The sequence below is a fragment of the Uranotaenia lowii genome, chromosome 3, assembly GCF_029784155.1.
Source record: "Uranotaenia lowii strain MFRU-FL chromosome 3, ASM2978415v1, whole genome shotgun sequence".
Taxonomy (NCBI): Eukaryota; Metazoa; Arthropoda; class Insecta; order Diptera; family Culicidae; genus Uranotaenia; species Uranotaenia lowii.
In genome coordinates, this window is record NC_073693.1 from 181,429,041 (window position 1) to 181,454,828 (window position 25,788).

At 39.1% G+C, this 25,788-nt stretch overlaps 1 protein-coding gene and 1 long non-coding RNA gene across 11 annotated transcripts in view; both read left to right on the plus strand.

The window, feature by feature from the left end:
- LOC129754241 (putative 1-phosphatidylinositol 3-phosphate 5-kinase) overlaps positions 1-1,066 on the plus strand; it is a 303,435-nt gene extending 302,369 nt beyond the window's left edge. For 3 of the 5 annotated variants that reach the window (XM_055750189.1, XM_055750183.1, XM_055750188.1), the window contains exon 11: positions 259-1,066. In XM_055750189.1, the coding sequence (XP_055606164.1) occupies positions 259-364 (106 nt within the window). In that variant the 3' untranslated portion in view covers positions 365-1,066. The remainder of the gene's footprint in view (positions 1-258) is intronic. The other 2 variants (XM_055750187.1, XM_055750179.1) reach the window with 2 other exon arrangements.
- A 7,018-nt stretch (positions 1,067-8,084) lies between these two features.
- On the plus strand, positions 8,085-19,447 carry LOC129757084 (uncharacterized). Of its 6 annotated transcripts, none has more exons than XR_008739608.1 (9): positions 8,085-13,836; positions 14,260-14,409; positions 14,478-14,945; positions 15,012-15,336; positions 16,366-16,442; positions 16,506-16,791; positions 16,855-17,569; positions 17,630-18,463; positions 18,530-19,447. It is a non-coding gene; the product is annotated as an uncharacterized LOC129757084 (long non-coding RNA). The 6 variants fall into 6 exon arrangements; XR_008739611.1 differs by having other exon boundaries at positions 8,085-13,604; positions 13,685-14,409; XR_008739612.1 differs by having other exon boundaries at positions 8,087-14,409; positions 17,630-17,877; positions 18,238-18,463.
- The last annotated feature ends 6,341 nt before the right edge of the window (positions 19,448-25,788 follow it).

The following is a 25,788-nucleotide window of genomic DNA, read 5'->3' on the forward strand; positions in this document are numbered from 1 at the left end:
AGCCGTACACATAGGAATATTAAACACTCTTTTCTCGTTTTCGATCGAATGCTATTTAAATGTTTAGAAATGTGACTTCCACAGATTTCGGTGTAAGTAAGTTTCTAAGTTCATCTGAAAACAATATAATCGAAAAAATCGCAAGGTGTATTTTTGTATCCTGTCGAACGAATACCATTTGATGAAAAACGAGAATTAGTGTAACTGAACATGTGAATTAAATATAATAATTGGTGTTTCTTTTTTTTTTTATTTCAGGTATTTCCTGCTGATGCCTGATCGTTGGGGAGGATTGGCTTTTACCGAGTCAGCAAGAACAGATGAATCTTCCAAAAATATTCCAGCAAAGGCTGAGGAAAAATGACCGTAATGGATGAAATCCACTTATGTGAAGTTAAGGCCAAGGCCGACACATTTCAAGCTTGTTGAAATATTTCCTCTGAAACTAAAAAGTGATGCCAGACAAGCAAATATCATGGCAGAAATTCTCTCAAAAGATATTTTATCACAAATAATTCTAAAAAAATCAATAAAACTAACCAGGAGCTGGAAGTGCTCATAATACAGAATGTTAGGAATATATGTACTCGAAAAACTGTCCCGATTCACGCTATTGATCGGTTTTCAAAATTCTATCTCCACAAAGTACAATATGCAATAAATTCCAATATGCGAATCTTTTTCTTTCAATTAGAAATTTAAACTCGAGCCAGGTAAATCAGCCTACCTTCTTCAAGCAGTGAGGGAAATTTCAAGTAATAAATTAGTTTTTTGTAGGAAACCCAGCAGATTTTCTATTGTTTCCCTATCATTTCCTAGTACGAACTGCAATGAGCCGTTTAAATTAAATTCACACCTTTCATTATCATATTTACGGCATTCTAACAAAACATGTTTCACATCATTTGTACCATTACAAGTCGAGCAAAGATTTACTGTTGCACCTTCCATTAAATGACCATGAGTTAATCTTGTATGCAGGGTTGCCAACATATATTTTCAAAAATCAGGGAACTTGCGAAATAAAAATCTGGCTACGTAAAAGTAACGGAAATTTCGCTCTAAGTGATGACCTTTTTTGGCTTTCTTACAGAAAGGCATAGCGAACGGTCCGTTGGGGATATCATTAATTATGGGCCCAAGACTCCACTTTATAGGTATATACCAATCGACTCAGCTCGACAGAAAGGCATAGCGAACGGTCAGTTGGGAATATCATTAATTAAGGGTCCAAGACCCCACTTTATAGGTACCAATCGACTCAGCTCGACGAGTTACGATGATATCCGCCAATTTGTATGTTCCATAAAAACGTTTTTAGCACATTAACTCCTATTCTAGGTTTCACGATTTTGATGAATTTAGTATCAAAAAATTGCATTTTTTTCCTGTAGGGCATATTTCAAAACCAAAAAAAAACAAAATTGTTTAAAAAAATTCTATTCCATAGAACATATCGTGCTTACGTTGGCTCCAAAAAAGGTAGCCATTTGCTCAGCAGCAGCAGCCAGCAATCGCTAAATTAATTACATAGGCGATCGAAAATTTGACAAAAAGTTCATTTATAAGCCGAGAATCGATCCCACGACATCTATCATGAGAATTCAGAGGGTTAACCACTTGACCAGCAATGAGCGTCGAGAATTGTGGCTCTCAAACTTGACCACTTTGAAATATGTTGATGGTAAAACTCAGTTGCACCTTTCTGGTGCCTTGGCCGGTTTGCGGTGTGTCGGTCCCGCCGATATTTTCTGGCTCTTTTTTGATTTCTCCTTTTTCATTGCTTTTCAATACAGCAAATGGCGGCTTTGGGCAAGTCAATCATAACCGCATCTTTCCCTTCAGAGAGCCGGGTGTCGGCAAAACAGCGCATCCGCACAGAAAAAATGCATGGAAGGGAAATGATTAGAAGATTTTTTCTGAGCCACGCTTTTTGTTGTTGTTGTTGGGTTTTGGTTTGATTGGCTCGAGTGTCAAATCCTCATATACGCAACCTCGCTTTTTAAACCTTTTTTAAGTGAGACAGAATTATGTTTGAGAAAAGTTTCAAATCAGGATTAAGGTTCAGAATCCAGATTCATAATTCAGTTTCAGAAATCAGATCTGATATCATTTTTTTCATCAAACTTTGCCGAGGTTGATTTCAAACACCATATGGACAGGGGTTGCTTTTAATAACCATCCAGAGTTCATTTTTACCGGACAAAGCACATGTGCTGGTAGTAGGAAAATTGAAATTTTAACGTTTTTTTAAGCGGCATTAAAACTAAGCGGTTTCAAAACTAATAAATCCTTTTTTAAAAAAAATAAGCTTTCCAATTTAGATTTCTGTACAGACCTGACATTCAGAATTAACATTAAGATTCATAGAAAAGGATTTAGATTGAGAAATGAGATTTTGATTAACGAATCAGATTCGAATTCAGATTTCATTTCCAGGATTCAGATTCAGATTAGAATGAGATGAATGTAAATGAAATCTAAATATGAATTCTTAAGATATTTGTTTAATTTTCGAAAAAAAAGATTCCAAGTTCAGACTTCGGATTAAAATTCAGAATTAAAAATCGGAATACATATTAAAATTTTGCCTTTGCATTCAGAATTAAGATTCAGACATCAAATTAAAAATTCATACTAGATATGACATTCAGAATCAGCATAAAACAATTGAGGCGCTTAGGATCAGAGGGGTGCAAGTGCCGAAATGATGATTTCGAGAAAACGGGCCTCAAAGTTTTTTTTTTCTAAATCAAAATTATCGAATCAATTTTTCTACTAAATTTTCGATGGAGTGTGTCTCATGAGGTCTAAAATGAACGATTCTGTAAGAAAAACCAAAGTTTTTGCGATATTTATGTTAAAACGGCGAACTTCTTTTATTGACATTTTTCACTTCACCCTTCTGATCCCAAGAATGACACTTGCACCCCTCTGACTCCAAACAATATGATAGCATCCTTTTGGAACCTGTATGTAACGAGTATTTTCAGTACGATATTGTCAATTGCATGAATTTTTAGACTATTGAGAGAATCTGATTTGACAGATAACAATTCCGCACTCACTAACACCATCACATTCTTTATATAAACTATCATGTGCTAAAAGTTGAAAAGGGACTATATGAAAAAAGGACCAACATCAGAGTTCAGTTACTTCAAATTATTTCTACCAAAAAATCAACTTTCATACGCACCGTTGCCGTTTTTAACAAACTGCGCAGATTGCACCTATTTAGACCCCCATGCAAATAATTTGCGCGCAGTAAAATCTGCTCCCAGACCTATACATAGACAATGACACATATCGATATTCTTTACATCTTTGGATAAAATTGAATTAAAAACAATTGCGACTGGTGTGTCAGTAAAAATTGTCAGGGAATCCATAATTTTTTGGCTAATTTTTCAGTAATTCGAAAAACGCCCGAAATGCATGATTTATTTGTTCCACTTACATTCTTGTACCCGAATGTACAGAATGCAATCTGTTTTCTGTTCGTTTCTTTTCATTTGTTGATGGGTAAATTTTCGTTATTAAACTCCTTGTTTCGCATTTCATAATAATTTTCGCCAAAACAATAACGATTATGCCGTTTCGAAATACAATTCGAAAATCAGAAGCGAGCAACGGCTGATTTGAAAAACTGACACGGGTTGTTTATGTGTGCGTCAGTGCGAAAATATTTCTGCGTGGAAATTATTTGCACAGGAGTCTAAATAGGTGCAATTTCCGCAATACTAGATGTTTTGTTTTTGTTCACACATTTAATTTTCTGCGTTTCCGGGCTTCAAATTTCTATGCAACTTATAATGAACGAGGTTTGGAATTTCCTAATTCCCAGAATTTGTTGAAAACTTTCAATCTCTTTTTTTCCTTAATGGATACACAAGAATACCTGCATATGTGTTCATTCATTGAAATTAACTGTTTAGCTGGTCGCTTTTTCCGGTAGAACCAACGTACGCTTCCCCTTGGTTTCGTAGCTTTTTTCGCAAGATGAGTTTCCAGACTGCCTGATTTCGTTGGCGTTTTTGGGGTCTTGATGAATGGCCAGTTGACTCTCCAGGAATGGACGCATTCTCGCAAGCAACTGCAGCAGCAGCAACTTCTGATTCTCCAGAAGAACCGTGGATGTTTAATTTTTCTTTTTTTCGTCTAATTATACCAGGCCTCTTTCCTAAACAGTTATGTAAATATTCCTTAAAGACTTAATGTAATTTTTTATAAACTACCTGTCGCAACGACCCATCTGAACTTTTCGAAGTTTCATTTTGTTCCGTGGGATAGTATGTGACATCATGATCAGAGCCTGTCGAAAACTCTGAATCCTCTGAGCTTTCATCCGAGAGGTTTTTCTTAGATATATTTGCCAAAAAATTATTGTTAAGTGCCTTTTGTGTTTGCCTTTTATCCCTATTAGCCTTGGCTAAATTTGCCATAAAAAAAAATATTTTAGAATTTTTTGTATACATAACAATGAAATTTTCATGCCGACGAAGTTACACCTGAATCTATTTTCATCACTTCTCTATCTGAGGACTTTGGATTATCCTGGTCAGAACCAGTAGAAAATCCTAGTAGGAGCTAGATGATGTTGTTTTCAACTGACAAAAATGTATACGTTCTAATGAAATTAGCCTAAAAGAATAATCCTTTGGTGTCAGAAGGGTGCAAGTGCACTTGCACCCTTCTGACACCAAACGAAACAGGATTTTCATTGACACGTTTTTTTATAAATAGCTTAAAAATATCGAAATAATTTTTCTTTTGACCTGTGTCTTCTACAGAATGTTAATCTATACTTTAACTATCCAAAAAACAGTTTATCTCAGTTTTGATAAAAAATCACTTGCACCCCTCTGATCCTAAGTGCCTCAATTGTATAGAAAATGGCTGCGTCCTGACAATGTCTGCTTCGTCCAAATGCGTTAAACTTGTCAGTATTTTTCTAAATTCCGATTGTGGCTGCCATCCGAATGTGATTGGTCGACTTGGTTCTGAACGGAATGTTCGATTTAGATCTCATTGTTGCCAAAAGAATTGATATAATCCAATACTCTAGCTCTCCCCGTCTGCTTCTTCCAAAAGCGTCAAATTAGTCAATTATTTCAAAATTCGGTTGTGGTTTCGTCCTATACATAAAAATCGCCATCTTAAATGTGATTGGTTAACTTGGATCTGAACGAAATGTTTGATTTAGTGCTCAACGTTGAAAAAGAATTGACGCAAATTTATTCTGTAGCTATCCCTCAATTCTATAGAAAATGGGTGCGTATTGAAAAGGTCTGCTTCTTCCAAAAGCGTCAAATTTGTTCAATTTGTATCAAAATTCCAAAAATTGCCATCCGAAATGTTTTTGGTCAACTTGGATCTGAACGGAATGTTCGATTTAGAGCTCGCTGTTGCTAAAAGGATTGATACAAATTCATTCTGTAGCTATCCCTCAATTGTATAGAAAATGGCTGCGTCCTGACAATGTCTGTTTCTTTTAAAACCGTCGAACTTGTCAATTATTTCAAAATTCCAACTGTGGCATCCGAAATGTGTTTGGTCATCGTAAATCTGAACAGATTATTCGATTTAGAGCTCATTGTTGCCAAGAGAATTGATAAAAATCAAGTCTGTAGCTTCCTTCATTTGTATAGAAACTGGCTGCGTCCTGACCATGCTTCTTCCAAAAGCGTCAACTTGTCGCTTATTTTGAAATTTCGATTGTGGCTGCGTCCTGTAGATGAAAATTGCCATCCGAAATGTTTTTGGTCAACTTGGATCTGAACGGAATGTTCGATTTAGACCTTAACGTTGCCAAAAGAATGGATACAAATCAATACTGTAGCTATCCCTCAATTGTATAGAAAATGGCTGCGTCCTGACAATGTCTGCTCCTTCCAAAAGCGTCAAATTGTCGATTATTTTGGCTGCGTCCTGTAGTTGAAAATTACCATCCGAAATGTGTTTGGTCATCATGGATCTGAACAGAATATTCGATTTAGAGCTCATTGTTGCCAGAAGAATTGACGCACATCAATTCTGTAGCTCTCCTTTATTTGTATAAAAAATGGCTGCGTCCTGACAATGTCTGCTCCTTCCAAAAGCGTCAAATTGTCGATTATTTTGGCTGCGTCCTGCAGATGAAAATAACCATCCGAAATATTTTTGGTTAAAGTGGATCTGAACGGAATGTTCGATTGAGAGCTCAACGTTGCAAAAGAATTGACGCAAATCAATTCTGTAGCTATCCCTCAATTGTATGAAAAATGGCTGCGTCCTGACAATGTTTGCTTCTTCCAAAACCGTCAAATTTGTCAATTATTTCAAAATTCGGATTGTGGCTGCGTCCTGTAGATGGAAATTACCATCCGAAATGTTTTTGGTCATCATGGATCTGAACAGAATTATCGATTTAGAGCTCATTGTTGCCAAAAGAATTGATACAAATTGATTATGTAGCTCTCCCTCAATAGTATAGAAAATGGCTGCGTCCTGACAATGTCTGCTTCGTCCAAAAGCGTTGAACTTGTCAGTTTTTTTTTCTAAATTCCGATTGTGGCTGCCATCTGGATGTGTTTGGTCAACTTGGATTTGAACGGAATGTTCGATTTAGACCTCACTCTTGCCAAAAAATTGATATAATCCAATACTGTAGCTCTCCCCATCTGCTTCTTCCAAAAGCGTCAAATTAGTCAACTATTTCAAAATTTCGTTTGTGGCTTCGTCCTCTACATAAAAATTGCCATCTAAAATGTTTTTGGTCAACTTGGATATTAACGGAATGTTCGATTAGAGCTCAACGTTGCAAAAAGAATTGTCGCAAAAATATTTTGTAGCTATCCCACAATTGTATAAAAAAGGGCCGCGTCCTGACAATGTCTGCTTCGTTCAAAAGCATCAAATTTGTCATTTTTTTTTTTCTAAATTCGGATTGTGGCGGCGTTCTGTAGATGAAAATTGCCATCCGAAATGTTTTTGGTCAACTTGGATTGACTTAGATCTCATTGTTGCCAAAGAATTGATAAAAATTAATTCTGAAGCTCTCCCTAAATTGTATATAAAATGACTGCGTCCTGACAATGTCTGCTCCTTCCAAAAGCGTCAAATTGTCAACTATTTCAAAATTCCTATTGTGCCTGCGTCTTGTAGATGAAAATTACCATCCGAAATGTTTTTGGTCAACTTGGATCGGAACGGAATGTTCGATTTAAAGCTCAACGTTGCAAAAAGAATTGACGCAAATCAATTCTGTAGCTATCCCATCAATTGTATAGAAAATGGCTGCGTCCTGACAATGTCTGCTCCTTCCAATATCGTCAAATTACCAATTTTTGCAAAATTCCGATTGTGGCTGCGTCCTGTAGACGAAAATTACCATCCGAAATGTTTTTGGTCTACTCGTAATCGATTTAGAGCTCATTGTTGCAAAAAGAATTGATACAAATTGATACTGTAGCTCTTCCTCAATTGTATAGAACATGGTTGCTTTCTGATAATGTCTGCCTTCCAAAAGCGTTGAATTTGTCATTTTTTTTTTTCTAAATTCCAATTGTGGCTGCGTTCTGTACATGAAACTCCCTAGCCGAAGAGGGAGAAAGAGCCGCCGCCAATGGAGATATCCGATTACTTTATGACATTTCTCGCCGCCTCACTGGTGCAAGGACTAATGCAAGAATGCCGCTAAAAGACCGAGCAGGTCAGTTATTGACCGATCGAACAGATCAGCTCAAACGATGGACTGAGCACTTCGAACAACTCTTCCGAGTCACGAATAGCGATGGCCAACAGAATCTGCAGCTCGAAGCGCCAACAGTAAGTCGCATAAATGGCGTCAACTCGGAAGCGCCTTCGCTGGCTGAAATAGAAGCGGCAATCAAAAACATGAAATCCAACAAAGCACCTGGGATCGATTGCATCCCTGCTGAAATGCTGAAAGCCGACCCTGCCCTATCAGCACAAATGTTGCACCGTCTTTTCGCTGACATCTGGGATACTGCAACATTCCCGGCCGACTGGATGCAGGGTATCCTCGTAAAGGTCCCGAAGAAAGGAGACCTGACAGAGTGCGGTAACTGGCGAGGCATAACGTTGATCTGTACAACCCTCAAAGTACTCTGCAAAGTGATTCTGAACAGGATCCAGGAGAAAATAGACGCTACACTCCGACGGCAACAAGCTGGATTCCGATCCGGACGATCATGTGTGGACCACATCACAACGCTACGAATCATACTGGAACAAATCAACGAATTCCAGGACTCTCTTCTGCTGGTGTTCGTTGATTTCGAAAAAGCATTCGACCGACTTAACCATGAAAACATCTGGGCGGCTCTAAGGCGACGAGGGGTCCCAGAGAAACTAGTCCATCTCATCGAAGCACAGTATGAGGCATTTTCGTGCAAGGTCTTGCACGACGGTGTCTTGTCCGAACCAATCCCGGTAACTGCTGGAGTGAGACAAGGATGTATTCTATCACCGCTACTTTTTCTTATCGTAATGGATGAGATTCTGATTGGATCGATTGACTGTGCACCGAACCGAGGATTGCCGTGGAATCCTTCAACAATGGAGCAACTGAACGACCTTGACCTGGCTGACGATATTGTTTTGCTCGCTCAAACACAACCAGATATGCAGAGCAAACTCGACGACCTCACCGAAAGTTCCAAGGCAGCAGGTCTCAAAGTCAATGTCGGAAAGACCAAGTCGATGGAGATCAACACAGGAAATCCCTCCAGTTTCATGGTAGCTGGGCAACAAGTTGAGAAAGTGGAGTGCTTCCAGTATCTTGGTAGCCAGATTACGCCTGATGGTGGTACCAGAAAAGACATCGAAACACGGATCAGAAAGGCCCGATTTGCGTTTGCGACTCTCCGAAACATCTGGCGGTCACGCCAGATCTCTCTACGAACAAAAATCCGAATCTTCAACTCAAACGTCAAATCCGTATTGCTGTACGGGTGCGAAACTTGGTGCACATATGCGGTAACGACGCGAAAACTGCAAGTATTTGTAAACCGCTGCCTGCGGAATATCATCCGCGCTTGGTGGCCTGGCAACTGGATCTCGAATGAGGAACTACATCGCCGGTGTCATCAAAAGGCGCTGGAAATCGAGATTCGGGAACGTAAGTGGAGATGGATTGGGCACACGCTGCGAAGAGATGAAAACGAGATTTGCAGAGAGGCGCTAGATTGGAATCCAGAAGGTCATCGAAGAAGAGGCAGACCCAGAAATTCGTGGCGGCGAAGCCTAGCCGCTGAAATCCGAACTGTCGACGAGAATCTTGACTGGGACCAGGTGAAGACGCTGGCTCCGGATCGTCAACAGTGGAGGTCTTTTACCACGGCCCTATGCACCGGAGGATCGGCGCGGGATCATTAAGTAAGTAAGTCTGTACATGAAAATTACCTTTCGAATTGTTTTTGGTCAACTTGGATCTGAACGGAATGTTCGATTTAGACTTTAGCGTTGCAAAAAGAATTGACACATATCAATTCTGTAGCTATCCCATCAATTGTATAGAAAATGGCTGCTTCCTGAGAATGTCCGATTGTGACTGCGTCCTGTAGATAAAAATTACCATCCGAAATGTTTTTGGCCAAATTGGATCTGAACAGAATGTTCGATTAAGACTTAACTTTGCAAAAAGGATTGATACAAATCAGTTCTGTAGCTCTTCTGCAATTGTATAGAAAATGGATGAGTCCTAACACTGTCTGATTCTTCCTAAACCTTCAAATTTGACAATTATTTCAAAATTCCGATTGCGGCGGCGTCTGGTACATGAAAATTACCATCCGATATGCTTTTGGTCAGCTTGGATTCAAACGGAATGTTGGATTTAAAGCTCAACGTTGTTGAAAGAATTGATATAAATCAATACTGTAGCTCCCCTTTAATTGTATAGAAAATGGCTGGGTCCTGTACATGTCTGCTCCTTCCAAAAGCGTCATACTTATCAGTTTTTTCCAAATCTCTGTTGTGGCTGCGTCCTGTACATGAAAATTGCCATCCGAAATGTTTTTGGTCAACTTGGATCTGAACGGAATGTTCGATTTAGACCTTAACGTTGCCAAAAGAATGGATATAAATCAAAACTGTAGCTCTCCCTCAATTGTATGGAAAATGGCTGCGTCCTGATAATGAGTGGAATGAAAAAAACTTAGTAATTGCTTTTGCTAAACTAAATCGAGCAGTCGCTTAAAGCAATTGCTTCGGTTGTTATGAATAAAGTTTTTCTTGACAACTGTTTTCTCTGTCAGGAGCTTTTACTTTTAGAACAAGCTAGCTTGGTATGAAAAAAGCTCAAATCTTAAGCAATTGCTCGACAAACCTCATAGCAATTGCTTTATTTTCTAAGCATGCTCGGTAGCAGACTTTAATAAAAAATCTTGAATAACGTCATGAAATTATCAAATTAGCAATATTTCACTTCGAAACAATTCAAAAAGGTATTTTCAACATGGATAAAGAAAAGTCGAAGTGATAACCCAACTTTTTTCATACTCCTGTCGTTGTATAAAATCATTCGTCTAAGATGAAAATAAACAAATGAATTAGTAAATATTTCAAATTAAAAAAAATCCGGCTATAGTGGAAGAAGTCTCAATTGGCTCAAAGTAAGATATAAATTGTAATAATGATTTTAGTTTAATGATTAATGGCATTTCGGTGAATTATACATTCTAATAGGAAGAATTTCAAATGAAAGTAATGAAAATTATAGACGGATAGATTAGATTAGGAAGCATGAAAGGTGTTGAAAATGAGCCAAGAGCGTGATTTGAGAAAACTTCTTGCCGCACAAGACCATTTGTCCCACATCGTATTATTGTCTAGAAGAAGCAAAGTCGATAGGCTGACTTTGCATTGATCTATACAATGATACATGGATGGATCGAAGCACGTGTTTTTCGTACTCCGATCGGAACTAATCCGTTAAGCAAATGTTTATTCATACCAAACTAAGCAAATGCTTTGGACTTTTGTTTTGATTGATTTCGAGCAAAGTAAAAGCTACCGAAGCAATTGCTAAACCTTATTCATACCACTAAATGTTTGCTTTTTCCAAAAGCGTCGGATTTGTCAATTATTTTAAAATTCCGATTGTGGCTGCGTCCTGTAGATGAAAATTACCCTCCGAAATGTTTTTGATCAACTTGGATCTAAACAGAATAATCGAATAAGAGCTCATTGTTGCCAAAAGAATTAATACAAATCAATTCTGTAGCTCTCCCTAAATTCTTTAGAAAATGGCTGCGTACTGACAATGTCTGCTTCTTCCAAAAGCGTCAAATTAGTCAACTATTTCAAAAAGTTCGATTTTGGCTGCGTCCTTTAGAAGAAAATTGCCATCCGATATGTTTTTGGTCAAATTGGATCTTAACAGAATGTTTGATTTAAATCTCATTGTTGCCAAAACAATTGATACACATTATTTCTGTAGCTCGCCTCCAATTGCATTGAAAATGGCTGCACCCTGACAATGTCTGCTCCTTCCAAAAGCGTCAAATTTGTCAACTATTTCAAAAATCCGAATGTGGCTGGGTCCTATAGATGAAAATTGGCGTCCGAAATGTAATAAATTATCATGGATCGGATCAGAAAAATTCGATTTATAGTTCATTGTTGCCAAAAGAATTGATATAAATTAATTCTGCAGCTCTTATTTAATTGTATAGCAAATTGCTTCCTCCTAACAATGTCTGCTCCTTCCAAAACCGTAAAATTTGTCAATTATTTCAAAATTCGGATTGTAGCTGCGTTCTGTAGATGGAAGTTACCATCCGAAATGTGTTTGGTCATCATGAATCTGAACAGAATAATCGATTTAGAGCTCATTGTTGTCAGAAGAATCGATACAAATTGATTCTGTAGCTCTCCCTCGATTGTATTTAAAATGGCTGCGTCCTGACAATGTCTGCTTCGTCCAAATGCGTTAAACTTGTCAGTATTTTTCTAAATTCCGATTGTGGCTGCCATCCGAATTGTTTGGTCGGCTTGGATCTGAACGGAATGTTCGATTTAGACCTCATTGTTGCTAACAGAATTGATATAATCCAATAGTGTTGCTCTCCCCGTCTGCTCCTTCTAAAAAGCGTCGCGTTTGTCAATTATTTCAAAATTTCGGTTGTGGCTGGGTTCTATACATTAAAATTGCCATCCGAAATGTTTTTGGTCAACTTGGATCTGAACAGAATGTTCGATTTAGAGCTCGCTGTTGCCAAAAGGATTGATACAAATTCATTCTGTAGCTCTCCCTCAATTGTATAGAAAATGGCTGCGTCCTGACAATGTCTGCCCCTTCCAAAAGCGTCAAATTAGTCAATTATTACAATATTCCGATTGGGGCTGCATCCTGTAGATGAAAATTACAATCCCAAATGTTTTTGGTCATCATGGATCTAAACAGAATAATCGATTCTCAATGAGCAAACAATGTGCTCTAAGCTCATTGTTGCCAATAGCATTGATACAAATTGATTCTGTAAATCTCCCTCAATTGTTTAGAAAATGGCTGCGTCCTGACAATGTCTGCTTCGTCCAAAAGCGTTAAATTTGTCAGTATTTTTCTGAATTCCGATTGTGGCTTCGTCCTGTAGATGAAAATTGCCTTCCAAAATGTGTTTGGTCATCATGAATCTGAACAGAATAATCGATTTAGAGCTCATTGTTGCCAGAAGAATCGATACAAATTGATTCTGTAGCTCTCCCTCGATTGTATTTAAAATGGCTGCGTCCTGACAATGTCTGCTTCGTCCAAATGCGTTAAACTTGTCAGTATTTTTCTAAATTCCGATTGTGGCTGCCATCCGAATTGTTTGGTCGGCTTGGATCTGAACGGAATGTTCGATTTAGACCTCATTGTTGCTAACAGAATTGATATAATCCAATAGTGTTGCTCTCCCCGTCTGCTCCTTCTAAAAAGCGTCGCGTTTGTCAATTATTTCAAAATTTCGGTTGTGGCTGGGTTCTATACATTAAAATTGCCATCCGAAATGTTTTTGGTCAACTTGGATCTGAACAGAATAATCGATTTAGAGCTCATTGTTGCCAAAATAATTTATACAAATTGTTGCTGTAGCCTTTCATCAATTGTATAGAAAATAGCTGCGTCCTTACAATTTCTGCTTCGTCCAAAAGCGTTAAATTTGTCATTTTTTTTTCTTAATTCCGATTGTGGCTGGGTCCTGTAGATGAAAATTACCATCCCACATGTTTTTGGTCAACTTGGATCTGAACGGAATTTCGATTTAGACTTTAGCAAATTAATTCTGTAGCTACCCTGTCAGGAAGGTTTGCTCAATCGGGCCGATTACAAAACAGAGATGCCAGCACTCGAATTCTAGCGGTTAGAATTCGATCTATTATCGGCTCGATTTCCATCCGCCTGCTCGATTGCTCGAAAACCGACGATATTTTTTGCAGTGCTGCTATGAACAAAACGAAACACGAGCAGTTTTCAATTGCAGCAATCTGGGCGCGTGTTTCGTTTTGGTGCGTGATTGTTGTGTTGTGAATGTTTCCGCTGTTTTTGTTCAGAAACATTTTGAGCGCTGTAGTAAAAAAAACCATTGTCCGGCGATAATTTAATAATAAGCAAGGTATGTTAAGATTGATTGAATTCTAAACAATCAAGTTTTATTTACATATATAATTTTCTAACCCATTATCGTCCCCACAGTAAACATCGGCTCATGCAAACAAAGCTTCCAAGGAAATGTCCCGTGGGTAAAAGCTTTGGTGGAATTTCATCCGGACCCACTCAGAGGTGGTCGCTTCACTTGGATGACTTTTAATTAGTTTTTGGCGTGATACTTAAAAGTGGAAAGCAAGGTAAGTACCGATGTAAAAAAAAATATCTTTTTCAAGATTAAAATTTTAATTCTTGTTGATCCAATCTAGATTCGAATTTTGAAAATGTTTGATTGATTGCATTTGAATATCCTCTGAACCGATCATTTTCATCGGTTAAGGTCGCGGTACACCTCAGGTGAAAATGAAAAATCTTATTTTGTCAAAAACTCAAAAAAGTGACACATATTGGCTTAGTAACATGGTGGAATCGTTGGGGAATAGTTAAAAGCTGAATTTCGAACCGGTCTCAGAGTTCCCCAGCAACACCCAGGCCAGCATGCAAAAGTAAAATTATTTGAATTTCTATGTTCAGCGGTTTTTTTTTCAAATAGATCAAATGAAGTTATATTTTCCGATCGTAAAATTTTACCATAAAAATAATTAATGATTTTGCCTTCTCAGATCTCTTGCGCTTGCAGTTCCATGATGTTAACGTATGAAGTCGTATGGGGTATATGGTCGACTTTGCCGGTCCATCATTTTAATGCAAAAAAAAACGCGCACAACAGAAGAAGAGAAAATCAAACATAAAACTGGCCCCGTTTCCGTTTGGTAAGTTCTTATTTACTATTAACCATTAAGGAACAATTAAAAAAAAAACACCCCCTAACTATTTCCAGTGAAGCTGTTTTCATTAGTGGTTGCACTAAGCAATAGCTAATGCCTTCTTCAGCAGTCTCGCCAAACTGGAAAAGCGGTGAACTTGACGGTAATCCCGGTGGATTAGAACAAAGTCTTCGTGAATCCTCCACTTCCAGCCGACATAATGGGAAGTTCAACACCGTCACTCAACTATTAGCTTAAAAGCAGCAAAAACTGTTGGTGTCAGCAGCAACTGCAACAGCAGTATCAGCATCGGTTTTTCACCTGCTGCGTCGTCGAAACCTTCGGTGGCCGGATCCAATTTCGGGTCGACTATGCGAGACCGCGCCCCCACAATCTGCAACAATAGGCTGTGCTAAATCCTAAGTTCAGACAATAGGTACAAACAGTCTTACTCCCGTTCGATGTGATCATAGAATGAAAGCTACAGATTTAGAGGAATACTAGAGCTGAGAACGAGTTGCTGCGTATGAGGACGATAACAGGTAATCAAAGCTCTTGTAATAATATTTTTTGCTATTTATTACATTATTTCAGTATTTGTCCTAAAGCTATTTTTTTTAGTGAAGTGCAGCAGTTGTAATTGGATCCACTAGATGCAACATAATAAAAGGGGCGCTAAGACGGACGAATGCTGTGGTCCTGTGTGTATTCATTGTATACCGTGGATTCCTCGCAATGCATGTGAAGACGTTTTAGCCTCAGGAGATTGCCATCGATGCCAGTATCAATCTGCAGGATAATTGCACATAAAAAGAATCGTCCGTTCAACATGACTTTTTTTTAACTCATCGCTTTTGGGATTTCTACAAACAGCTAAATCGGACGATGTCGATTCGATGATGGACGTAAAAGAGCGAAAGGTTACTTATAATGGTAAGTTTTCCAATTTTTTATTTATTATTTTCGATAGATTTTTTTTATAATCAAAAGATCAATACCAAAATTTTTTTTGTCAATTTAAATTCAACTAAGAGGATCAGGATGCAACATGAAAAACACAGATTCAGATTACTTATTCATTAAATTAGCTCTGAGAACCATAGTCAGAATCAGAGAAATGATAATTATCAATAATCTTTTTAACTCAGGCGTATAATCAAGAGTAAAAATTTAAAAATTAAAACTTAAAAATATAACTTTAAATTAACGATTAGCTATTTCAGTTATTCTTATGCTTTATATTGAAACTTTTTAAATACATGTACTCCTAATTTTTCGGAGTTCGACCAGACCGAAATGAACGCTAATAGCATTAAGCTTTACGCAATAGTAAATAGTAAGCAAGTATTGCAATAGTAAATAGTAAGCAAGTATTGCAATAGTAAATAGTAAGCAAGTATTGCAATAGTAAAAAGTAAGCAAGTATTGCAAAAGTTAGCTTGAGCTTTACGTACAACTATTTTCTTGTACAGACAAACACTATAAATTCAAATAAGTGCAATTAGTAGTTCATAATCCTAGAAGTTTTTTCAGGTCAATCAAACTCGCTGTTTTGATCTAGCAGCGACTGTTGTATCAATTTTCTTATGGTGCTTAGTCCAGCCTGGTCGAATCTCGACCAATTATGCTTAGATGGGTTATGATAAACCTATAAATAGGTATCATGATTATGAATCTAGTTTAAAAAAAACATTGAGTCATTCTTAAGAATTGAGAAATTTTTCGTAGGTATTTGAGAATTATTTTTTTTTTTTATTAAGTACCTGTTCTACTTTTTTAAATTAAGCACAAACATTCAAAATAACAAGCACCAATGAGCTTAACCAAAACCTACTAAAGGGAAAAAATGAACTTAAAATGAAAAAAATCTAACAAAAAAATTAACTTCAATTTTTTTCAAATCAAATTTTTAAATCAAGTTATCGATTTTGTAATTATTTTACATCTTATTTAATTTTCCAGGTTTACCGAACTCTTTGACTCCGAAGTTTGTCCCAACCAAGCAGCTGTTGCTGATGACTATGAGTTCGATTACGTAGGTAATTTTTAAATAATTCGTTTTGATCATAGATCATCTATTCATTCTATTCTATTCATTCCAGCTTTGTAGAGATTAGCTAAAGGAATTCTAGTAATTTGATGACAGCTCCAGATGATGTTGAAGTAAATAAATAACGATTTTCCACTTTCACTGACGAGTTGTTACCTTGTCGCGATAGCGATGCCACAGACACGGTCAGTGAATGCATTCGTCGAGAAAGTGGGTGAAACTATATTTGGGCCCAGTCATAGCTTCCCTACCGATCACCCACCGTACAATTAATAGCTCTGGTATGGATGTCCTTCACGTGCCTACATCGTAGCCTCCACCGCTTGGTCGGTCCAGTGGTATGTTCAATTTATGCATCAACAATTGCTATTCAAATTTAGTAATTTTTTTTTCATTTACAGAAAAAGATGCATGCACTATACTTTTGTCGGAAGATGAATCCCTCAAAAAGCGTTTTGGCAGAAAAAAACTAAACCCACATTTCGATTCGATCACCCGGGAGTTTTTTTAGTTGCCATAAGCAATGATACTAATCTGCAGAATGATTCTGGTAGCCATTTTTATAGCCGTAACTTTTAACATGCAACGTCAAAGATGTAAATGCGAGGAAAATACATTAAGAAAAATTCAATAAAATAAATTTGAAGATGATTTACCGTGATTTACCATCGAAATAAACCTCCGGTGGTACAGAACAAGGTCATCAACAAAAAAGCCCAGTAGCAACAGCAACAGAAGCATCAAAGCTAGCCCAAAACTTTGATTACGGAGGTGTTGAAAAACTAGTATCTTGTCAACCAATTTCGTAAATTGAGTCTACCTTTTCGAAAATTTCGGAGGGTACGAAACCGCAGCTAGACCAAGTATATCAACTACTTCAATCAATATTCCTCCGTATTTTCTCGGATAATGATGAAGTTGTGAAAAAATCGGGATCTCAACCTACTAGGAAAACAAGTTCGACTGCTACCACTGCATGTGCTATAACAACAATTGGTGCACCAACGTTCAGCTCCGGAACGATGACTGGTAATTTGAGTGATTCTATTTAAGATCAGTATTGGTCAGTGAGATCATCGAAAGGAATTTTATTGAACAAGTTTTTTTTAATGTTATGTAAGTTAAACGACATGCTACCTATTAATCGATGTCATATTCGTTTTTCTTTCATTTCAGTTTCAGTCAACAGAAAAAAATTTTACGGGCAACGTTCGGCTGCATCAATTCGATGGGTTCCAGATTGAAAAGCGGGACAAGTATTCACATGAGATGAAACTGCCAATATAAACGTACCAACCAAATCATTAAAATCGTCGAGTGTTTCAACAGCATCAGACAAACAGATACCGCGGCCTGCCTAACCTACACTATGAAGCACACAAGAAAAAAGTTCGACCTAAATTCCTTGGCTGTGTACTCTGAAGGTAGTTATGATAAGTAATGGAAGAGAAAGAGAAATTGACGAACCATCAGATCTTACTATTGCTAGAATAGAAATCAGGACATTGATGCCTGTCAATATTAATATTGTTCAATATTGACGCCAATAATGTGTTCTCACAATTTGTCATTATAATGTTTGTTAATATTTAATAGACATCTCATACAAAATATGAAAAACAAATAGAAAAATCCATTAATTTGAGAAAATTAGGTAAAGTCGGAGTGCTATCGATTTGGCCGACGAAGAATCGAATAAAGAGAAATTCTGGTGCTCCTTTTTACGTGAAGACTTTTTTGAAACGTTTTTGTTAACATTTTTATCTTTATTTTTAATCTTTCAGATTCTATCGAAATATTCACAAACTGCTCTTCGAAGGCCCCATTCTAAAAGAACTCTAGGTAGATTGTATGGAATATATATTTTTTACCACTCCCAACAATGAATAGAGCAAATTAATTTAAAAAAAAGGAAACCCAGTAGCGCCACGACCAATGAAGAGCCGTCATCTGGTGCTGGAAACGGTTCCGACGCAGTCATTCCCTCAGTGGTTGCATCAACAATTTCCGGTATAGAATACATTTCCCTACCAGCCGTTCAGCCATCATCGATTAATATGAAATTTTCTATTGCAGTTCCGAAGGCCACCACCATTCCTTCCATCCCACCAGGAATGTTCGCCCAACACATCGTATCAGCCGCTGCTTATACCTCTTCTTGTGCCATTACCGATTAAGAAGCGGAAGATGGTGACGACGATTATGCATCGTTTCCAGCGAATATGATCTTCGGTCAGTCAAAATGGGCGATGAAGATTAGAATCAGGTGTTCTGTGGCCGTTCAAAGTTGTTCAGGACGACAAACAGTTTAAGAGGCCTCGGCGAGTTGAAATTTTGTGTAGCAAAACTGATCCAAGCAAATTTCGAATTGTCATGCGAGGCGAACAGATGCACAAAATTGCTGCCAACCATTCGATTGAATAAGCTTGCGCCAAACATCGCAATGTTTTATAGTCGAAGAGGCAGCAAACGAATGTATTAGAAGAACAAAAACTAAAAAATAAACTAATGAAATAAAAATCTAGCTTTTTGTAACAAAACCGAAAAACCTAAATGAATGGCAACAATGCTAATTGGCCCAGAAACGGTTCGAAAAACCGTTCTGTTTCGGTCCGAAATCGGTCCTTTTTTACAGATGGATGCTATGGCAATCGGCCCAGAATCGGTTCGAAAAATCGTTCGGATTCGGTCCGAAATCGGTTCTTTTTTTCGGATAGAGGCTATGGCAATCGACCCAGAATCGGTTCGAAAATTCGTTCGGTTTCGGTCCGATATCGGTCCTTTTTTCGGATGGACGCTATGGCAATCGGCCCAGAAACGGTTCGAAAACCATTAGGTTTCGGTCCGAAAACGGTTCGCTTGTTTTGACATTTGATCTGCTCGAACTGGTTGAAAAAACTTATCGTCGTCCGAAAAAGTGTTTCATTTTCGCACGATTTTCTACTAAACTCGGCCCGATTTCTTATACGATTTCGGACCGATCGAGCAGATGAACGGACAAAAATCGGGCCGATTTCGGGCGATTTTTCCTGTCTGGGTATCCCATCAATTGCATAAAAAATGACTGCGTCCTGACAATGTCTGCTCCTTCCCAAAGCGTCAAATTGTCAATTATTTGAAAATTCCGAATGTGGCTGCCTCCTGTAGATGGAAATTACCATCCGAAATGTGTTGGTTCATTATGGTCTGAACAGAATATTCGATAAAGAGCTCATTGTTGCCAAAAGAATTGATAAAAATAATTTCTGTAGCTCTTTTCGAATTGTAAAAAAAATGGCTGCGTCCTGACAAAGCCTGCTTTGCATAGAAGCATCAAACTTGTCAATTATATAAAAATTTCGATTTTGGCTGCATCCTGTACATGAAAATTGCCATTCGAAGTATATTTGATCAACTTGGATCTGAACAGAATATTCGATTTAGGAATCAGTGTTGCCAAAAGAATTGATTTAATCCGTACTGTAGATCTCCTTCATTTGTATAGAAAATGGCTGCGTCCTGACAAAGTTTGCTTCTTTCAAAAGCACCAAATTTGTCAATTATATAAAAATTTCGATTTTGGCTGCATCTTGTACATGAAAATTGCCGATCGAAATATATTTGATCAACTTGGATTTGAACAGAATATTCGGTTGAGGGCTCATTGTTTCCAAAAGAATTGATTTAAATCCATACTGTAGATCTCCTTATTTTGTATAAAAACTGGCTGCATCCTGACAATGTCTGCTTCTTCCAAAAGTGTCAAATTTGTCGATTATTTAAAAATTTCGAATGTGGCTGCATCCTGTACATGAAAATTGCTCTCTGAAATGTGTTTGGTCGACTTGGAGCTAAACAGAACGTTCGATTTAAAGCTCAAAGTTGCCGAAAGAATTGATAAAAATCAATTATGTAGTTCTTTTTTAATTGACCTTAACGTTGCCAAAGGAATTGATACAAATCAATTCTGTAGTTTTTTTAATTGTATAGGAAATTGCTGCGTCCTGACAATGTCTGCTTCTTTCAAAACCGTTAAATTAGTCAATGTTCGGAATGTTCGATTTAATTGATACAAATCAATTCTGTAGCTCTCTCAATTTTATAGAGAATGCTGCGTCCTGACAATGTCTGCATCTTCCGAAAGCGTAAATTGCCATTTTTTTTTTCAAAATTGTGACTGTGGATGCGTCCTGTACATGAAAATTTCCATACGAAATAAGTTTGGTCCACATGGATCTGTTCAATTTAGAGCTCAACGTTGTCGAAAGAATCAATTCTGTAGCTCTCTTTCAATTGTATAGAAAATGGCTGCGACCTGACAATCTCTGTTTCTCCAAATAGCGTCAAATTTGTTAATTACTTTAAAAAATCGATTAAGACTGCGTCCTGTACATGAAAATTGTCATCCGAAATGTGATTGGTTAACTTGGATCTGAACGGAATGATCGATTTAGAGCTCATTGTTGCCAAAGTAATTAATACAAATTGATTCTGTAGCTCTCCCTCAATTGTATAGAAATTGGCTGCGTCCTGACAATGTCTGCTGTGTCCAAAAGCGTTGAACTTGTCAGTTTTTTTTTTTCTAAATTCTTATTTGTGGCTGCGTCCTGTAGATGAACTTTGATATCCGAATGTATTTGGTTAACTTGGATCTGAACGGAATGTTCGATTTAGACCTCATCGTTGGCAAAAGAATTGGTATAATCCAATATTGTGGTTACATCCTGAACATGAAAATTGCCATCCGAAATGTGTTTGGTAGACTTGGATCTGAACAGAACGTTCGATTTAAAGATCAACGTTGCCCAAAGAATTGATACAAATTAATTCTGTAGATCTCCTTCATTTGTATAGAAAATGACTGCGTCCTGACAATGTCTGCTTCTTCCAAAAGCGTCGAATTTGTCAATTACTTCAAAATTTGGATTGTGGCTGCGTCCTGTAGATGGAAATATCCATCCGAAATGTGTTTGGTCATCATGGATCTGAACAGAATAATCGATTTAAAGCTCATTGTTGCCAAAAGAATCGCCTTCAATTGTATAGAAAATGGCTGCGTCCTGAAAATGTCTGCTCCTTCCAAAAGCGTGAAATTGTCGATTTTTTCAATAGTTCGATTGTTTCTGCGTCCTGTAGATGAAAATTATTATCCGAAATGTGTTTGGTCATCGTAAATCTGAACAGAATATTCGATTTAGAGCTCATTGTTGCCAAGAAAATTGATAAAAATAAATTCTGAAGCTCTCTTTCATTTGTATAGAAACTGGCTGCGTCCTGACCATGTCTGCTCCTTCCAAAAGCGTCAAATTGTCGATTATTTCAAAAGTTCGATTGTGGCTGCGTCCTGTAGTTGAAAATTACCATCCGAAATGTGTTTGGTCATCATGGATCTGAACGGAATGTTCGATTTATAGCTCATTGTTGCCAAAAGAATTGACGCATATCAATTCTGTAGCTCTCCTTTATTTGTATAGAAAATGGCTGCGTCCTGACAATGTCTGCTCTTTCCAAAAGCGTCAAATTGTCGATTATTTCAAAAGTTCGTTTGTGGCTGCGTCCTGTAGATGAAAATTACCATTCGAAATTTTTTTGGTTAAATTGGATCTGAACGGAATGTTGCAACGTAGGAAATGAATCGACGCAAATCAATTCTGTAGTTATTCCTCAATTGTATAGAAAATGGCAGCGTCCTGACAATGTCTGCTTCGTCCATTAAATTTGTCTATTTTTTTTTCTTAATTTGGATTGTGGCTGCGTCCTGTAGATGAAGATTGCCATCCGAAATGTTGTTGGTCAAATTGGATCTAAACAGAAAGTTTGATTTAAATCTCATTGTTGCCAAAAGAATTGAAACAAATTACTTCTGTAGTTGCCTCCAATTGCATAGAAAGTGGCTGCGTCCTGACAATGTCTACTTCTTCCAAAAGCGTCAAATTAGTCAACTATATCAAAATTTCGAATGTGGCTGCGTGTTGTAGATGAAAATTACCGTCCGAAATGTAATAAATTATCATGGATCTGAACATAATATTCGATTAAGAGCTCATTGTTGCCAAAAAAAAATGATTCAAATAAATTCTGTAGCTCTTTTTTAATTGCATAGCAAATGGCTGCCTCCTGACAATGTCTGCTTTTTTCCAAAACCGTCAAATTAGTCAATTATTTCAAAATTTCGGTTGTGGCTTTGTCCTATACATAAAAATCGCCATCTAATATGTGATTGGTTACCTTGGATCCGAATGAAATGTTTTATTTAGAGCTCAACGTTGCAAAAATAATAAACGCAAATTTATTCTGTAGCTATCCATCAATTGTATAGAAAATGGGTGCGTCCTGACAATGTCTGCTTCGTCCAATAGCGTCAAATTTTTCATTTTTTTTAAATTCCGATTGTGGCTGCGTCCTGTAGATGAAATTTGCCATCCGAAAGTGTTTGATCAACTTGAATCCGAACGGAATGTTCAATTTAGACCTTAACGTTGCCATAAGTGTTGATATAATCCATTACTCTCCCTGTCTGCTCCTTTAAAAAGTGTCGAGTTTGTCAATTATTTCAAAATTTCGGTTGTGGCTGCGTTCTATACACGAAAATTGCCATCCGAAATGTTTTTGGTCAACTTGGATCTGAACAGAATGTTCGATTTAGAGCTCGCTGTTGCCAAAAGGATTGATACAAATTCATTCTGTAGCTCTCCCTCAGCTCTCCTTGGCTAGTGAAGTAGACAATGTGCAACTCGAGACCCCATACACCCAACCTTCGGGTAGTGGTCATATCACCTCTTGTCTGCAACTCCGATTCTCTACCTCCCCGTGGTACTAGCTGGGGTCCGAGCAACCTTAGCGGAGATCGGGTACCCAACCCCGGTGGATGCTTTGGTCGCATGCAGAATGAGTTAGGGGGCTTCGTACGCGTCTGTTCTCCATGTTAGGGGCGGCGTGCGGAGTGCAACAACGTCCTGGTGGTGTTCGGGACCCAAAACAGCAACATCACGACGGTCCTCCTGCGAGATAGTGGGGTTAGCTGCGGGCCTTGCGAGCCTGTGACTACTAAAAAACATAAGCAACGAATAACGAACAACAAATTTCGGATGGAAATCGGCAAAGACCCACGCGACGAAAAGGGACTAGCGATTGGAAACTTGGAACATGGAACTGCCGATCTCTAAATTTTGTGGGCAGTACACACGTGCTCTCCAACGAATTGAAGAGCCGCAAATTCGACATCGTAGCGCTGCAGGAGGTATGCTGGAAGGGCTCCACGGTACGAACGTATCCAGATGGTCGTGCCATCTACCAGAGCTGCGGCAACACACACGAGCTTGGAACAGCTTTTATAGTGATGGGAAAGATGCAAAAGCGCGTGATCGGGTGGTGGCCGATCAACTCACGAATGTGCCGGTTGAGAATCAAGGGCCGGTTCTTCAACATCAGCATCATCAACGTGCACAGCCCTCACCTCGGAAGTACCGGTGACGACAAAGACGAATTCTACGCGCAGCTGGAGCGTGAATACGACCGTTGCCCAAAACATGATATCAAGATCGTCATCGGGGATTTCAATGCTCAGGTCGGCCAGGAGGAGGAATTTAAACCGACAATTGGAAGGTTCAGCGCGCACCAGCTGACCAACGAAAACGGCCTCAGACTCATTGATTTCGCCGCCTCCGAATGGCCTTTCGAATGGCCGTACGTAGTACCTTTTTTCAGCATCGCCTCCCACACAAGTACACCTGGAGATCACCGTACCAAACTCAATCACAGATCGACCACGTTTTGATCGACAGCCGGCACTTTTCGGACATCATCGACGTCAGATCCTGTCGGGGCGCCAACATCGAGTCGGACCATTATCTGGTGATGGTGAAGATGCGCCCAAAACTCTCCGTGGTGAACAACACGCGAAACCGGCGCCCGCCTTGGTTAAATATCACGCGACTGAAGCAATCTGAGGTCGCGGCAGACTACGCGCAATCGGTCGAAGCAGCGCTGCCGGCAGAGGGCGAGCTTGACGAAGCCCCTCTCGAGGACTGTTGGGATACCATCAAAACAGCCATCAACAGTGCTGCGGAGAACGTCATCGGTTATGTGGAGCGATCTCGACGGAACGACTGGTTCGACGAGGAGTGTATGTGACGAGGAGGTGATGGACGAAGAGAATGCCGCGCGGGCGGCAGTAGTGCAAAGAGGCACCCGTCGAAATGTGGAAAATCACCGACAGCGGAAGAGGCAGCGAGTCCGACTTTTCCAGGAGAAAAAGCGCCGCCTGGAGGAGGAGGAGCTCGAGGAGCTGAAGCAGCTGCATCGTTCCCAAGAAACACGAAAGTTCTATCAGAAACTCAACGCATCCCGCAAAGGCTTCGTGCCGCAAGCCGAAATGTGCCGGGATAAGGACGGGGGTATCCTGACGGACAATCGTGAGGTGATCAAAAGGTGGAAGCAGCACTTCGATGAACACCTGAACGGCGCACATGCAGGAGATCAAGACGGTGGGGAAGGTACAACGCCGGCGTAGCCAACGACGAAGAGGAGCCACTCCCAACGATGAGTGAAGTTAAGGAAGCCATTCGCCAGCTGAATAGAAACAAGTCGGCTGGGAAGGATGGCATCGCAGCTGAACTCATCAAAATGGGCCCGGACAGGTTGGCCGATTGCCTACACCGGTTGATAGTCCGGATCTGGGACATAGAACAGCTACCGGAGGAGTGGAAGGAGGGGGTAATATGCCCCATCTACAAGAAGGGCGACAAATTGGACTGTGAGAACTACCGAGTGATCACTGTCCTCAATGCCGCCTACAAAGTGTTGTCCCGAATCCTACTCCGCCGCCTCACGCCACAAGCAAACAGATTCGTGGGAAGTCATCAGGCCGGCTTCATGGAGGGACGGTCTACGACGGACCAGATATTCACATTACGGCAAATCCTCCAAAAATGCCGTGAACACCAAGACCCTACGCATCATCTATTCATCGATTTCAAAGCCGCATACGACACGATCGACCGTAACGAGCTATGGAAAATCATGGATGAGAACGGCTTTTCCGGGAAGCTAATCAGACTGATCAAGGCGACGATGGATGGAACGCAGTGCTGTGTGCGGATTTCGGGTGAAATGTCGAGTTCATTCGAATCGCGCAGGGGGCTTCGACAAGGTGATGGTCTATCCTGCATGATGTTCAACGTGGCGCTAAAAGGTGTTATTCGACGAGCGGTGGGCGAAATGCGGGGCACGATTTTCAACAGATCCAGTCAACTTATCTGCTTTGCCGATGACATTGATATAGTCGGCAGATCATCTGCGGCGGTGGAGGAGATCTACCGCAAACTGAAACGCGAAGCAGGAAGGATTGGGTTGAT